Here is a 14652-nt window from a genome sequence, read left to right as displayed (position 1 = left end):
AAAAAAAAAAAAAAAAAAAAAAAAAAAAAAAAAAAAAACAAAGGTCCTAGGAGCTCTAATTTTTGTAAAGATCAACTAATGCGTCTGTGAAGTTTTATAATACTATACAGGTCATACAAATAAAATTTATTTCAGAAATTGATCTATAATGTAAAAATATATTTCTATGATGTTAAAATTTCTAAGTCACTGAAAGAAGAAAACCACAGATTGCCCAACTCTCACTGGCTCGCCACCTATGTCCAAAGGGACCAGATCTAGACAAGAGAATTAAGATTTGCTGAATGCCAATGAATTGTTCAGTGGCTTGCCAAGCAGCCAAGCAGTTTTGGATCTAGTTCTTTCTCAGCATTCAAAATGTAAACAAGACTCAGAGGTATCAGGAACTGAGAGACACTAACCCAAAGCAGTATAGGTAATCCTGATCTAAGATACCAAGAGAGATCTCTAAGGAGAGATTTGACCTTAAAGTGAATGGCATGAAAAGATACAATCACTATCTGGTCAACTCCTCTAGAATGAACCTCATCTCAGATCTGTTTATTTACATTGATCCTGCTTATTCTGCACAGGCACTTTATAAATTATCACAGTACAATGATTTCAAACCAACCAAAGAAATTCCTAATCAAACCTTGCACAGTTTATGTATGGGGAGAGAAATCTGATGTTCATGAAGTTTCAAGTGAAAAATTATGTTGCCTGATTTTGCTTCATGACATTCTTGCTGCTTTAAATACATTAACTCTATAAACAACATTATAAAGCTAAAATCAGATTGCCCAAAATCTACCTAAAATCTATATCTATATCTATATAGATAGATAGATAGATAGATAGATAATTTATTTAAGAGACAGGCAGAGACAGAGCATGAGGACCGGGGAGGGGCAGATAGATTCTCCTCTGAGCAGGGAGCCCAAAGAGGCAGGGCTCCATCCCAGGATTAGGTAATCATGACCTGAGCCAAAGGCAGACACTTAACCAACTGAGCCACCACCCATGTGCCCCACCTCAAAATCTATCTTTTTAAAGTTTTATCATAAATAAAATTATACAGATTGAAATGAATTACCTTTTTAAAGTTTTGTTATCATAAAGAAAATTATACAGACTCGAATTGAATTAAAATGTATTAAATGGATCATTCATCTTTGAAATACAGCCAACTCCTGATTTTTCCAAACCAAAGAATACAGAAGTACAGCATGTACTTTTAAGTACCTAAAACAAATTAGAGTATCTGCGAAATAATTTGGCTCTAGCTAAATAGTGAGATTTTAAAAACCTGCATGAGCAAGTTAAGCAATAAGAGGGAAATAGGTCAGAATCCAGTTTAAGAAATCCAACCCAAAATATGGTTAAGTCAGACTGAGAAAAATGACCCTAAAAACTAATTTTTTTTAAAAAGTCACATTTATATCATCACAGCTCTGAATTATTTACTCACCATGATAGTATAAATCACTTTTTATGTAGTTCACAGTACCTATTATGACTTTGTCTCCCTATACTGACATCATCAGAGTAAAATTTTAAGAATTTACATTGATACGAATTATGAGATTTTAAAATGTATAATTTATATAGCAAATAAGCAAAAATGTTATTACAAATATACACAGGAGTATAAAATATCCCTAATAATATTTTTATATAAAAATAGAAACTCTATCTATCAAAGATCAGTCAGTCAATGCTTTCTCTTTAAATTCTTAACAAGACGGTCATGCCCAAGAGCTACATATATAATTGATTGCTGGATCTTTGTAGACTGTGACTGGCAGGGTGGTCCCAAGATCAAGTAAAAAGACGAAACACTGGTATGGAAGGTACAATTTATAAACATGAAGAATTACTGCTGTGGGAGTATATATTTTCATTCTTCAATAAGTAAGAGACAGTATTTAATGATACAGTCTAAATGGCTGAAATGTGCACCTCTAAGTCTGAGGCATCTGATTTCACTACTCTACAGAGGGCCACAGAGTGGAGGTCTCTGGTTCCCATAACCACAGGTCAACAAAACATACTACCATAGAAACCATTTGAAACCTAACACTGAAACTACTTCAGCTTTCCTACCATTACACTGGGGTCCAAGGTATTTTTTGACAGTAAAAGTACAAGTTCTTAACAGGGGCTTTCTGCATCCCATCAAATGTGTGAGTATAAAAACAAAACTCTATCTTAATGTTAAACATTTTAACAAAATGTTTTACTTCCATGGTTTCCAAGGAGAACTAATAACAAAGTGCAAAATTCAACACTATAACTTTCTTAACATTACTTGTAACTTCTATGATGACTAACAACTGTGGTTTTGATAGGAAACAATACTGGAGTTCTACTGTGATAGAGATCATGCCCCCAAGTTTATAATGCAAACCACCATTCTCCAAGGTTTTGTGTATATAATAGCCTTTATACTTTTCATTATTTGAAATAATTAATGTCCACAATTGGAAAAACATGTTAATTTGTGCTATCTGGAGTCTATATAATTAAAAGGAATTGATTGAAAACTTCAGACATCACTGGGTCAACTTACAAAAGAGATTCAAGAAACAGCCAAACGAGCAAGGATAAAGGGAATTATTCTTTGATGCTTGTTCAATCATCTTTTACATCTCCACACCAGCATATCAAGATAAGAAAAACAACTCAGTGAAGGAAAGTTAGTTCCACATAAAAGTATCCTTTATATGAGAAAGAACCTAAACCAAAGTTTCCATTTGAAGTAATATGAGAATCGGTTTATTGTAATATTTCCTAAGTTCAAAAGAGGAAGTAAGAATGGAAACACTGTATAAATTTAATAAAGTTACCAGGTCATCATAATACTCCCATGTTCTCTTGGAAAGGACCTTGAAAACTTACTCAATTTTGATAAGTCAGTCTTGTTTGGCAGTTTTTTTTGTTTATTTGTTTTGATCTGATTTAATAAATGAAGAGTATAAAGAGAGGACATTGAGAGTTAAAATACTGGTTTTAAATTTGTATTTATTTATGGAGAGAGAGAGAGCACACAAACAGAGGAAGAGGCAGAGAGAGAGAGAAAAGGAGAACCAGACCCCCCGCTGAGCAGGGAGCCTGATGTGGGATTGGATCCCAGATCCCCGGACCAGGACCAGAGCAGAAGGCAGACGCCCAACCAACTGAGCCACCCAGGAACTCCAAACTACTGGTTTTAAAAAATTATCTGACAAGCCAGATTGATTGCCAAGATCTGTAAAATTAGTTTTGCGTTGGAGTTGTTAGGACTGATATTTTATTCACAAAATACTGTACAACACGGTCTTCGTTTTTAAAGACTACTATATGAATGATTTTTCTTTCCTGTATTTTTGACAAATGTCAAGAACAAAAAAGGCCAATATTAGGTAATCAAGTTCTGAAACAATCCCAAGGCAAATTCAATTTAGAACTCGTTTCACGAGTTACTTAAGAAAAGCAGCTCTTCTGTTTAATCTTTTGCGTGGGGCGGGGGGCAGGGGAGAGGACGCAGTGCCTACAGAACAGTTCCTTTCAGTAAAATTGTGTTGAGCAACTGGAAAAATCTCACTAGAGCTCTACTGGAAAAAGCCATGCCCACTCGTAGTATGGAAATAATACAAGGAAAGACAGGGAAAGGAGAGGAGGGGAGGGGAAGGGAGGGGCAAAAAAGAGAAGGGAGGCGAAGGGAGGGAAAGGAAGAGGAGAGGAAAGAAGAAAGGAAATAAAGAAGGCAGGCATGGAAAGAAAGAAAAAGAAAGACACGGGAAAAAACGCGTTTGCCTCACTTCACCGCTAAGAGCTTTTCCTGTTCTGGTTCTAATTTTAGGTTCTTTGGATTTTACACATTCACTCACAAAAAGGGAGTGCACACAAATCCGGCCACGTCACCGGCTGCTGCGCCCCACCGGCTGCTTCGGAGCAGGTTCCGGCGGGCACTGGACGGAAAGAAGCCAGGGACACAGGAAAGGGGGGGGAGGGGGACTAAAGGAGAAACAGGAAAGGTGTAACATTTCTCGAAGGCAGACTTCATTTACTCCTAAACTTTGTTGGCTTTCAGACAAATTCTAGAATTCCCTTGACACAGCTTACAAAGTTGGCAAATGCACGCGCTGCGCGGGGGGCGCACGGCCATACCTGTGCCATGGCGACAGCTCAGGTCTGGAGAAGGTGATGCAAAACTGCAAGACAAGAGAGACACCGCCGCTTTAGCGAGCCGCAGACCGAGCCTCCCCGCAGCTCCCCTCTCCGGACGCAGCCCCCACCCCCGGCTAGATGAGCACTCACCCAAGGGTGACAGAGGGACCTAAGTGCTTCGAATCTCCCAGGGAGCGGCAGAGCGCGGGGCGGCGGCGGGGAAGGTAGTGTAGGGATGCGAACCGAAGAGGCTCCAGGCAGCGGCGCTCAGCCCACTCTAAGCAACGGAAACACCTCCCGCCCCGCCCCGCCCCTCCCGCAGCCTGCCCCTCCCGCAGCCTGCCCCGCGAGCCCGGCCCGCCCCTTCCCTGGCCTCAGTGCGCCTGCGTGGGGCGCCGCTCGTCCTTGTTCCAGAAGCCTGGGTGGGGCGGGGTTGCAGCTGCTTTGGAAACCGGAGAAGGCTCGGATCCCGAAGGACCGCTGGGCTTCCTCGTCCTCGCGCAGCGGGAAGGGCGTGGGGACTCTGTCCAGGACTGTGGGTTTTGGGTCGCTGGGGTTTCTCCTCTCTCCGTGGCCGCAGGAACGGTGGCCTGGCAGAGCTACTCGGACACAGCTTGGCGTAGCCGACTTTTTGCAAGGCGAGACAGTCACTGCAGCCAAGGACAGTGCATCTTTGACAGTCCCCAGGAAAAGAGAGTGAAGCTTTGGTGTGTTTCTAAGTAAACAAACAAAAAAAGTGCCAGTGGCTACTTCTTAGAGGGCCCTCCCTGAAATGTATAGAGCCTTTTGTTAGCTTATGTAGGAAATTTCAAAACCTCTGTCTGGGTCAGTTCCTATTTTACAAAGGAGCCTAGAACTTTAATGAAACTTAAATTTGAGGCATACTCAAATTTACTCATACTCAAATACACATTAAGCATGAGTACGAAATACGTAAGTATATGAGAGAGAGGGAGACAGAGGCTGAGAGACAGAGACTGACTCCAGGATATTTTATTAGGCTGATAAAGAAAAGGCAAAGATAGTGCCCTTCATAGGCCTCCCGGTGTGGGGGAGGAGAGGTACCAGGGCAGGGGCAACAAGGCAAGAGGAGAAGCTTGCAACACTAGACAAGATCACATACTCTCAGATGAGAAGAGCAGTGCTGTGGAGATTTCAGGATAAGAGATTAGAATCTAGTCTGCTCTGGGGAATAAAGAAGTCGTCTTGTCAAATTAAATGGAGAACTAATGTGATTCTTGGGATAGAACATTTTCATTTGCTTTCACATGTGAGCCACGTGCTTAATCAAGCCCTGACAAAGTCACAGCAGAGTGGTTGTTTACTGGAAAAGAAGGCAAAATCGAAAAATATGTGGAGCTTGCAACATACACATAGCCTCTCCTTTCAGCTTGCCTTCCCTCTTCTCTGGGAGCCTCTCCTCAAGCAGCCCAGCATCTCTGTAGGTCATCAGCTCTCCACTTCACAGCTCCCCCAGCATTCTTGACATGTCCCTGCACCTGAACACAGCCCTTTCTCTGCATCTCTCCTTGCTTACGCTCTGTGCTTTCTCTCTGCCTTTCACCAAGAGTAGCTCCTGTAAGAGGCCTAGAGCATTCTTTTTCCCATGCACATCTACCTGAACTCCATTTATTCATTGCCTCTCTTGCTTCCAACTCTCAGAGGAATGAAATGACATCAGATCTAAGAATCTTATTGGTTCTATAGGGAAATGCCCATCATGGGTTAATGACTTGCTCTATGTCCTGCAGCTAGGTACTATAGAACTAATGAATGATCAGATCCAGTGTCTTGATATATCCCAGTTAGTATTTCTTTCACTTCCATTTACACCGATTTATTCAACCCCTACTCTGGACCAGGCACAGTTCTAGGTGATGGGGAAATAAACAAAGTAGGTCAGAAATTGTGGTGGAGGAGACAGGCAATAAACAAATATCTATTATGTCCTATATGTTCTATATGGTTCTGTTATGTCCTATTATGTTCTATAAGAAAAATAAAGCAGGGCTAGGGACTGAGGGTATGGGGAACACTATTTTGCAAAGGTGGTCTGAAGGCATTTCTTGAGGAGAAACCTGAATTGTTACAATTTAATTGTATTTGACAACTATTTACTGGGTACCCCAAAACTAAAATAGGAGGCAAACTGTACATCATAAAAGAAATGTAATCAAAATGCAACAGGTTTCAGAGAAGAGACCACTAATATTTTGTCAGGGGATTCTAAAAATTGCTATGACATTTGCATTAGGCTCTGAGGGAGGATATCTTATCAGGCAATGAAGAAAAGAAAGGATGGTCCCTGGTTAGGTGAATAGCAAAACCAAAAGGAAAATGCTCTTTTGTGCATGGAGTGAAAAGTGCATAAATAGAAACTGCCACTTGGATGCTGTTTTGAATGGCATATTTAATTGATGGATTTTAACAACAAATATCTATTATCCATTTCCAAAAGTCCCTGATCAGTGTCCAAAGGCCATCCTCAGAGTCTCCACCAGACCCTCCAGTTAACTTGCTCATCCACTGTTGTACAGTTCTTGGGTACAAATAATGATTTCAGCTATTTTCTGATGAGATAATCAGGTGGCATTCCCACCTAAAATTTTATTTTCATTGAGGAAATATACCAAATGTAATAATTGATTTACAAACAAACTTGTGAAACTCAATTTATGTAAACTCAGGATTTTCCCACTGTCACTCTTGCCCTCCTTTATTTGGATAATTGAACTAGCCATTTTATTCTAAATGAGTCACTAGGCTTCTTTGTGTTCAGTTTCTACATCTTCCAACTCTAATATTTTTATTATACATCCACTGACCTGTTTCCCTTAAACATAATGATTGATAGAGAGAGAAAAATGGGTAATAGGCTTTGCATAAGTAAGTACAAGACAAGTTTTCCCTAATTACAGAAGAGTGGGAATCTTTTGTTTTAAAAGACAATAAAATTTTCAACTAGTCTAATATTAAATTTGTTTAGGGAGGCCTGAGTGGCTCAGCTGGTTAAGTGTCGCACTCTTGATTTCGGCTCAGGTCATGATCTCAGGGTCATGAGCTCAAACCCTGCATTAAGCTTCATGCTCAGTGCAGAGTCTGCCTGAGATTCTCTCTCTCTCTCTCCCCCTCTCTCTCTCCCTCTGCCCCTCCCCCGCCTATGCACACACGCGCTCTCTCTCTCAATAAAATCTTTAAAAGAAATAAAGCAAAACTGGTATGTTTAATAAATATAGTTGCTACAAATTGTAATTACTTAAAGAAGAAAGAGAGAAGACAGGAACATGAATTGTCGTAAGCAGAGGAAACAAGAGAATGCTTGAGGAGGAAGATAGGGGATAGATACCAAAGGAAAGCAGGAATGCCCGGCCTCTCGGACTAGAGCTGGAAAGAACACATCCACTGAGGTCATGGAGAACTGGGTTCACATTCCCCCTGTGCTGCGCTCTGGGAGTGTGATCCTAGGTTTCCTTATCTAAAGCGGTGGTTAGGATTAAATGAGCTAATTTGTGAAAATGCCTAACAACAGCTGGTTATATTGGTTTCGTTCCTCCATGGTTCTTCCTCCTTCCAAAAACTTTATGATTCTCGGCTCCTATTCTGGTGACTCAGCCCCCACTCTCACAAGGAAAACAAAATTAACCTCCTGTAGTTCCACTGCTCTACAGCAGCAGGCCTGTCCTATCACCAGCCAATTCACACCTGGCAGCCCCCAACTTCTGGGAGCCAACCTGATGATTCCTGGTACCATTTCCCTTCCACCTCCCCTTCTCCCACATCCAGAGTCTTCCATCAGAGGTGCCTATTGATGTACAGCTAAACTAGACTCTGCTCCAGATGCAGGCCCACATGGTCCCCATCAGATGGTGCCAGGGAAGCCAGAAGCACTACTTGGAATTTAATTCAAGCCACCTACCTGGCCTCAGCTCATCCATCCATGACCATATGGGGGTGAGAAGAGGAGGTGCATCTCTCTGCAGATTTGCCCTGTTTCTCCCATCACTCCGACATCCCAGCAGTGACATGGGGATGCAGCCAGCATTCTGGTGGCTCCCTGTCCTTGCGCTTTAGATTTAAAGTGATCGTAGTGTCCTTAGGGAAAATAGATCCAGATTGACTTTCAGAACCTTGTCCTGAGCCAACAGTGCTAAATCACTAGAAGATCCTTTAATTTCCCCTTATTGAGATCCGTGTGCCTGCCAGAAATTAAAAGCAGAAACTCCCTAGGAGATGTTTAGCTTTAGATGTCCTTCCACTGTTTTTATTCAAAACAGTATTTCTATTTATCCAGTAAAATGTAAATCAATTGCCTTAGCAGGAGACTGGAATGTAGGTCTTAGGTAAATAATTAAGTAAAGGAGATTCTCATAGGAATCTTTCAGACAGAATGTTTTAAGCTTGACTGAAATCTTCAGAGCTATTAGCAATAACAGACAGTAAAAATACTCAGCCTACTTATAAAAGCACAAGCATCTTGACTCTCTTTTTCTCTTTTACTGCTGCATCCCCTGCCCCTAGCATGGTGCCCAGCACTTAGTAGCTGCACATTGAATATTTGGAAAGAATGAGTGAATGGATGAATGAATCCGTTGTGTGCTCTGGGGTTTTTGTGTTTAATGATAGCTGCTATTAACTGAAAACCATTGATATTCAGAATGATGAGGAAGATTGAAAAAAGGTTAAAAGGAGACCTTGGAAGAAAATTTTGCCAGAGAAATAGATAATATTCTCAGACGAGGATTCTGAATTCTGGAGAGGACTCGTCTCAGGATTGGTAAAGTTTTGTTTTATGACTTTACTAGCATGTGACCTTGGACATGATTTGATTTTTCCTAATATGGGGTGGTGGTTAGGATTAGATGAGCTCATTTAGTTAATGCCTAAAAATAAACAGGAAGACTGGTTTTAATTTCTCATTCCTCATTCTCCTTCCAAAAAACTCTCACCACTAAACCCCACCCTCATCTTCCATGCTGATGATTCAGTCCCCACCCATCCCACTCAAAAACCAAAATTAAGTCCCCAAGAATCCTGGCCCCACTGCTGCGGGATGTTCCAATTTCTCACTACTCACCCCCCAGCCCCAGCCCACTCCCACTTCAGGGGTCAGTCAATGGTCCTCTCAGCATTGGTTTCTTTATCTGGGGGTTTTCTTCACTCATTCAACAAATTTATTGTGTCAGACCCTAGCATGTTAACTGGGTATACTGTGATTTTTTTAAAAAAATTTTTTTAAGGGGCGCCTGGGTGGCTCAGTGGGTTAAGCCTCTGCCTTCGGCTCGGGTCATGATCCCAGGGTTCTGGGATCGAGCCCCACATCAGGCTCTCTGCTTAGCAGGGAGCCTGCTCCACTTCCTCTCTCTGCCTGCCTCTCTGCCTACCTGTGATCTCTGTCTGTCAAATAAATAGATAAAATCTTTAAAAAAAAAAATTTTTTTTAAAGATACACAGGATCCGTCCAGTTAGAGCACTCCGTCTGACAGGTTAAATGAGGTGACAAAGCAGAATTCTGCTAACATTAGGGTAGACATAAGAAGGTAGGAGGTAGGCTTATACAAGGAAACCCTTTGCAGGGTGGATATGTGCCCATCCCGGCAGTCAGCCTAATAGGGATCAAAGCAGGTGATGGATGGAACTACAATATTCCTCTTTTTTTCCCCTTTATGCAATCTTTTTACTTGGATGAGATGAGAATGAACATCTGGGGAAGAGTTACTACGGAGGGATTTTGCCTGAGTAAGGGGAGGGAAAGGACCCACCCTCTGAAGGATGCTGTAATAGTCACCCTCACGCCCCAGACACTGCCATTCTCCTCTAAAATCTTGGGATCTAATTCCCATTCCCTGGCTGCTTCTTCCTGTCCTCATTCTCGTACCATTATAGACGTATCTCCTCTTACTCTTGGACATCATGCAAATCTCTTCTTCTCTTTTCACCCAGCCTACCAACCTTTCCCCTGCTTCCACTGTCTTCTCTGTTCAGCACCCAGCCCAGCATCACAGCCAGCCAGTAGTCATCACAGCTGCCATCTTGTCATTATTCCCACCCTTCTCTGTCCAGTCTACTGTCTTCACATGACCATGGACCAGACCACACCATCACCTGCCCCACATGGGGGTTACTGAATGTCACTGGACACAACCAGTCATATCACAGATTGGCCCTGCAACAAATTTGGGTTATCAGTCTCAGTGGGACCCTCAGCATTTCTTAGCAACCCTTTAATATGTCCTTCCTTGGCTCTTTCTCCACCCCGCATGATACGGATTTTAGTCTTTCACCGTTCTCCTTAAGATCCTAGCCTTCCCATTTCTTCCAGCAGATGGTTTTAATTCCTGCTCAACAGGCCTAGCACCCTGAATTCTCATCCTTCTCCTACAAATGCATTGTGTCCATACTCATTCTTACTTTTCTTCTTGCTCAGAGGGTGAAAAGATACCCTTCCTCCCTGAAGTTTAAGGTTCATCCTCCAGGATTATGGTCTTACTCTTACCTATACTTATTTTTTTTTTAAGATTTTATATATCCATTTGACAGAGCAAGCAAAATCAGGGGAGCAAGAGAGGCAGAGGGAGAAGCAGACAGGGAGCCTGTTCAGCAGGGAACCTGATGTGGGGTTCAATTTGACCTGAGCCCAAAGAAGACACTTAACCTGACTGAGCCACTCAGGCACCCCTTTACCTATATTTTAATCTTTTACCTTCACTACCTTCTTCCTCTCAGCCCGAATTAACAAAGCTGTTTAAATCAGGACTCCCTTTGCTGTGAAGTGTGTAAGCCTGGCAATTCACAGACCCATACCCCTGGGGCAAATAATACATTATATGTTAATTTTTAAAAATTTTTTAAATAAATAAATTTTTTAAGAAGTTAAAAAAAAAATCTGGACTCTTTTAGTTTCAAGTGACAGAAACCCAACTCAAGATAGCTTAGTTAAAAAGAGGGATTTTTTTTTTTAAGGTGTCTGGCAAGATCTTTAACTGTAAAAAATAAGAACGCATCCTAACTATCATGAGCAAAGAATTACTAAAGGCTTTTAGGCACCTTGGCACAATGTCTGGCAAGACTAGGAAATCATCCTTGGGGGCACACAGGCAGGACAATGCCCAAATCACATTGCCAACTTCTCCAGTGAAGAAGCTACCACTGGGAAATGAATGCTGTGCATAAAATAAACCCACCAGAACTTGGGCCCTCTTGCCTCTGAAAGCTTAGATACCTCTGCGCTACTTGGCCAAGATCTCAGAAGGTGGATTCCGTGGAACGTTTGTGTCCTTACCTTGCTGAAGTGGTCACACCACGGTCACACCACGCACACTACTGGAGCGCTGTGCACCATCCACATCTCCTTACAAGCTCTCTGCTCCACTGTGGATGAAGAGCCTGGAACTACATTCCCCAGAATCCCTTGCTAGAATTTGTCAATGAGAAGCATTTGCCAAGTTGTGGAAAACAGCAGAGGTGAGAGTTGCATTCAGAGCCATGGGCCGGATGTGAAACTCCTAGCAAGTTTCTGAAAAGGTCTGGTGAACCAGTGGCTCCCAGTACAAGGGCTACAGAACAAGACAGTGGACTTTTGGAGGATTGCAGCAGCGTCCTGACAAGCTCTTGAGAACCCCTATTGTCTTTGGCACTTCAGGCCGAGGTATTCAGTGGTGGTGTCCCTGATCCGCCCTGCTGTCTTTCTAGCAGTTGGTGAAGCTTTCATAACTGTATTAAACAGAGTGGCTTTCTTTCCTTAATTCAACCCAGATGGATTCAACTGAGCTAGAGCCTGGGCAAAAACAAGCATGTTACTGCATCAGTTCGGCAGTTACAGCAAAACAACATAAAGGAGATGCCAGTGGCAAAACACACCAGGAGACATCAGTTTGGGAGATGTCTGGAGTGGAGGTGGGGGGGGTGGCTTCTCAGATGTCTCCTGGCCTCCTGGGAGACACACCTGGGTTCGTGGTGATGGCAGTTTGTCTATTTAGGGCGAGGTCCTGGCAGATTGGTTCAATCATATCCCTGTGACACCACAGCACGTTATCTTTCCCTTTCACAAACCACATGGATCGAACCTCTAAGCTCGGCATGATTTCTTTTTTCTGCCACTATCATGAGCCTGCTACTTCATCCACAATTTTCCTATGAGATATGCAGTTGCTCTGCCACTATACACAATGTTTAGGAGCCAAGGGGGACTGAGTAGGGTGGGCCTGACTGGTACAACTTAATCTCATGCCCTCTCTAACCTCACGGTGCTTGGGAAGTAAGCTATAGCTTCAACTTTACAGAAGCAGGGAACTTCACTCCCACATTAAGTTCACAGCAGGGAAAAAAAAAAAAACAGAAATGTCAATAAAGGGAAGTATGACAGATGACAGGTGCACAGCTCTCTCTGTTTCATTTTTCTCTCTCATACACCAGCTTTCTCCTTGTGGCAAGAACATAGCTACCGGGGCGCCTGGGTGGCTCAGTGGGTTGGGCCGCTGCCTTCGGCTCAGGTCATGATCCCAGGTCCTGGGTTCGAGCCCCGCGTCGGGCTTTCTGCTCGGCGGGGAGCCTGCTTCCTCCTCTCTCTCTGCCTGCTTCTCTGCCTACTTGTGATTTCTCTCTGTCAAATAAATGAATAAAATCTTAAAAAAAAAAAAAAAAAAGAACATAGCTACCATTACCTCAGGACCACATCTCTCCAGCTCTACAAAAGCTTTATTTCCCAAGTTCCGCTTGGAAAAATCTGATTAGACCAGCAAGGTCACAGACCCTACTCACACCCCCCTCTATAATCATATGACCTAGTAGAGAATTTCCTAGAAGAGATTATTTTTGTAAATAGGGTTTCTCAACCATGGCTCTATTTTTTTTAAGTTTATTTCTTTTTTTTAGTAATCTCTACAACTAACGTGGTGCTTGAACTCACAATCCCGAGATCAAAACTCATGTGCTTCTCTGCCTGAGCCAGCCAGGCGCCCCTCAACCACAGCACTCCTGACATTTTGGCTGGATCATTATCAGTTGTGAGGGGAAGAGAGCTGTCCTGTGCATGATGTTTAGCAGCATCTCCAGCCTCTACCCACTATTGGCCAGGAGCACCTCCCACACACACATTGTGACAAACAAAAATATCTCCCAACATTGGCAAATGGCCCCTGTCGGGCACTATTGTCCCCAGTTGAGAACCACTGATAAGGGATTTCTTGCCGAGCCACAGCTCCGTGTTCCATTGGTCAAGTCACCCAGCCTGCAGCAGCCTGCCCATGGTCAACTGCACTTCTGAATCACCAAGTGAACTCTAGACTCATGTATCTACTGTCTGCTGCTCATATCTCAACCAGGACGTCCTATAACTAACTCAAAACCAACATGCCCAAACCTAGTTTATCATTTTTCCCCTAAGATTAACTCTTCGTTTCACATTCCGTGCCCTGATTAAAGATATCAGTGTCACTCACTCATGCAGAATCCCAGCAGGACTTCTAGGTCCTTCACTTTGCCTCACCAGTCCCATCCACCATCACATGTGAGGGAGCAGATGCTCATAACATCATTGTCTTACTTATATCTGCTCCCTCTTCCCACTTGCTATTACAATAGTCTTCTACTGGCCTCTTACTTTCACCTCTAATTTACCTTCTAAATGCAAATCTGATTGTGTCATTCCACACTGAAAATCAAAAGATTTTTAGCAGATCCAAATTGCTTGTGGAAAATAGTCCGAATTCTTTAGCAATGTGCATAATGACCTTCCTGAACTTTTCCTCCAGCTTTACTCCCACCCTTCTGCTTTCTTGCTAACAAACTACTTAAAAGTTCCTGCTTTTGTATTTTATATCTCTGCCCCTCCCCCTGCCTACCTCTACCTTTCCCTACATTCTCTTACTTCAGGGGGTGAACTCCTTACGTTTCCTCTTAACCATATGTCCTGATATCTTGACAGCAACTTTGAGAGACCCCGGGTCACTTCTACCCAGCTAACCAGCTCCTAAATTTCTGACCCACAGAAATGATGAGATTAAAAAATTATTCGCAATTTAAGCCACCAAGTTTTGGGATAATTTGTTATAGAGCGATAGCTGTCTAATTCAGAGTTTTGTTATAGAGGTTGACATGAATGAAATGCTAGATCCAAGGCCCAAGTTTAAGGGGCTCAATCTTTCTAACTCAAGCTTCACCTTGCTTTTGAATGATACCTATGAATTGTTTTACTTCTCCACTTTCACTGTGTAACACAGGAAGAATAACTGTCTTAAAATATGTGTTTGGGTGGGGACACCTGGGTGGCTCAGTCAGCTAAGCCTCCAACTCTTGATTTCAGCTTAGGTCGGAATCTCAAGGTTGTGAGATCCAGCTCCTCCTGTGGCTAGCGCTGGGCATGGAGCCTGCTTAAGATTCTCCCTTTCCCTCTCCCTCTGCCCCTCCTGCCTCTAAAAAAATATGTTTGAGTGAATTAGCTGCTCAGTATTCAAACATTAACACGCAAAGGGAGAGTTCAAAATTCTATTATTATTTAATATGGCTTTAAAGATTCAGAATGGG

The 14652-nt window shown here is 42.6% G+C and overlaps 1 protein-coding gene across 1 annotated transcript in view; it reads right to left on the bottom strand.

The window, feature by feature from the left end:
* The window catches only part of LOC111153922 (annexin A5), a 30932-nt gene extending 26493 nt beyond the window's left edge, over positions 1-4439 (bottom strand). Inside the window, exons 1-2 of the mRNA XM_022513240.1 lie at positions 4282-4439; positions 4132-4175 (exon numbers count right to left, since the gene is read on the bottom strand). Of these exons, the coding sequence (XP_022368948.1) occupies positions 4132-4140 (9 nt within the window). The 5' untranslated portion in view covers positions 4141-4175; positions 4282-4439. The remainder of the gene's footprint in view (positions 1-4131; positions 4176-4281) is intronic.
* Between the last annotated feature and the right edge of the window lie 10213 nt (positions 4440-14652).

The sequence above is a fragment of the Enhydra lutris genome, unplaced genomic scaffold, assembly GCF_002288905.1.
Source record: "Enhydra lutris kenyoni isolate GAN:26980312 unplaced genomic scaffold, ASM228890v2 scaffoldscaffold3, whole genome shotgun sequence".
NCBI lineage: Eukaryota > Metazoa > Chordata > Mammalia > Carnivora > Mustelidae > Enhydra > Enhydra lutris.
The sequence above is the reverse complement of the archived record's forward strand: the minus strand, read 5'-3'. Positions and strand labels throughout refer to the sequence as shown.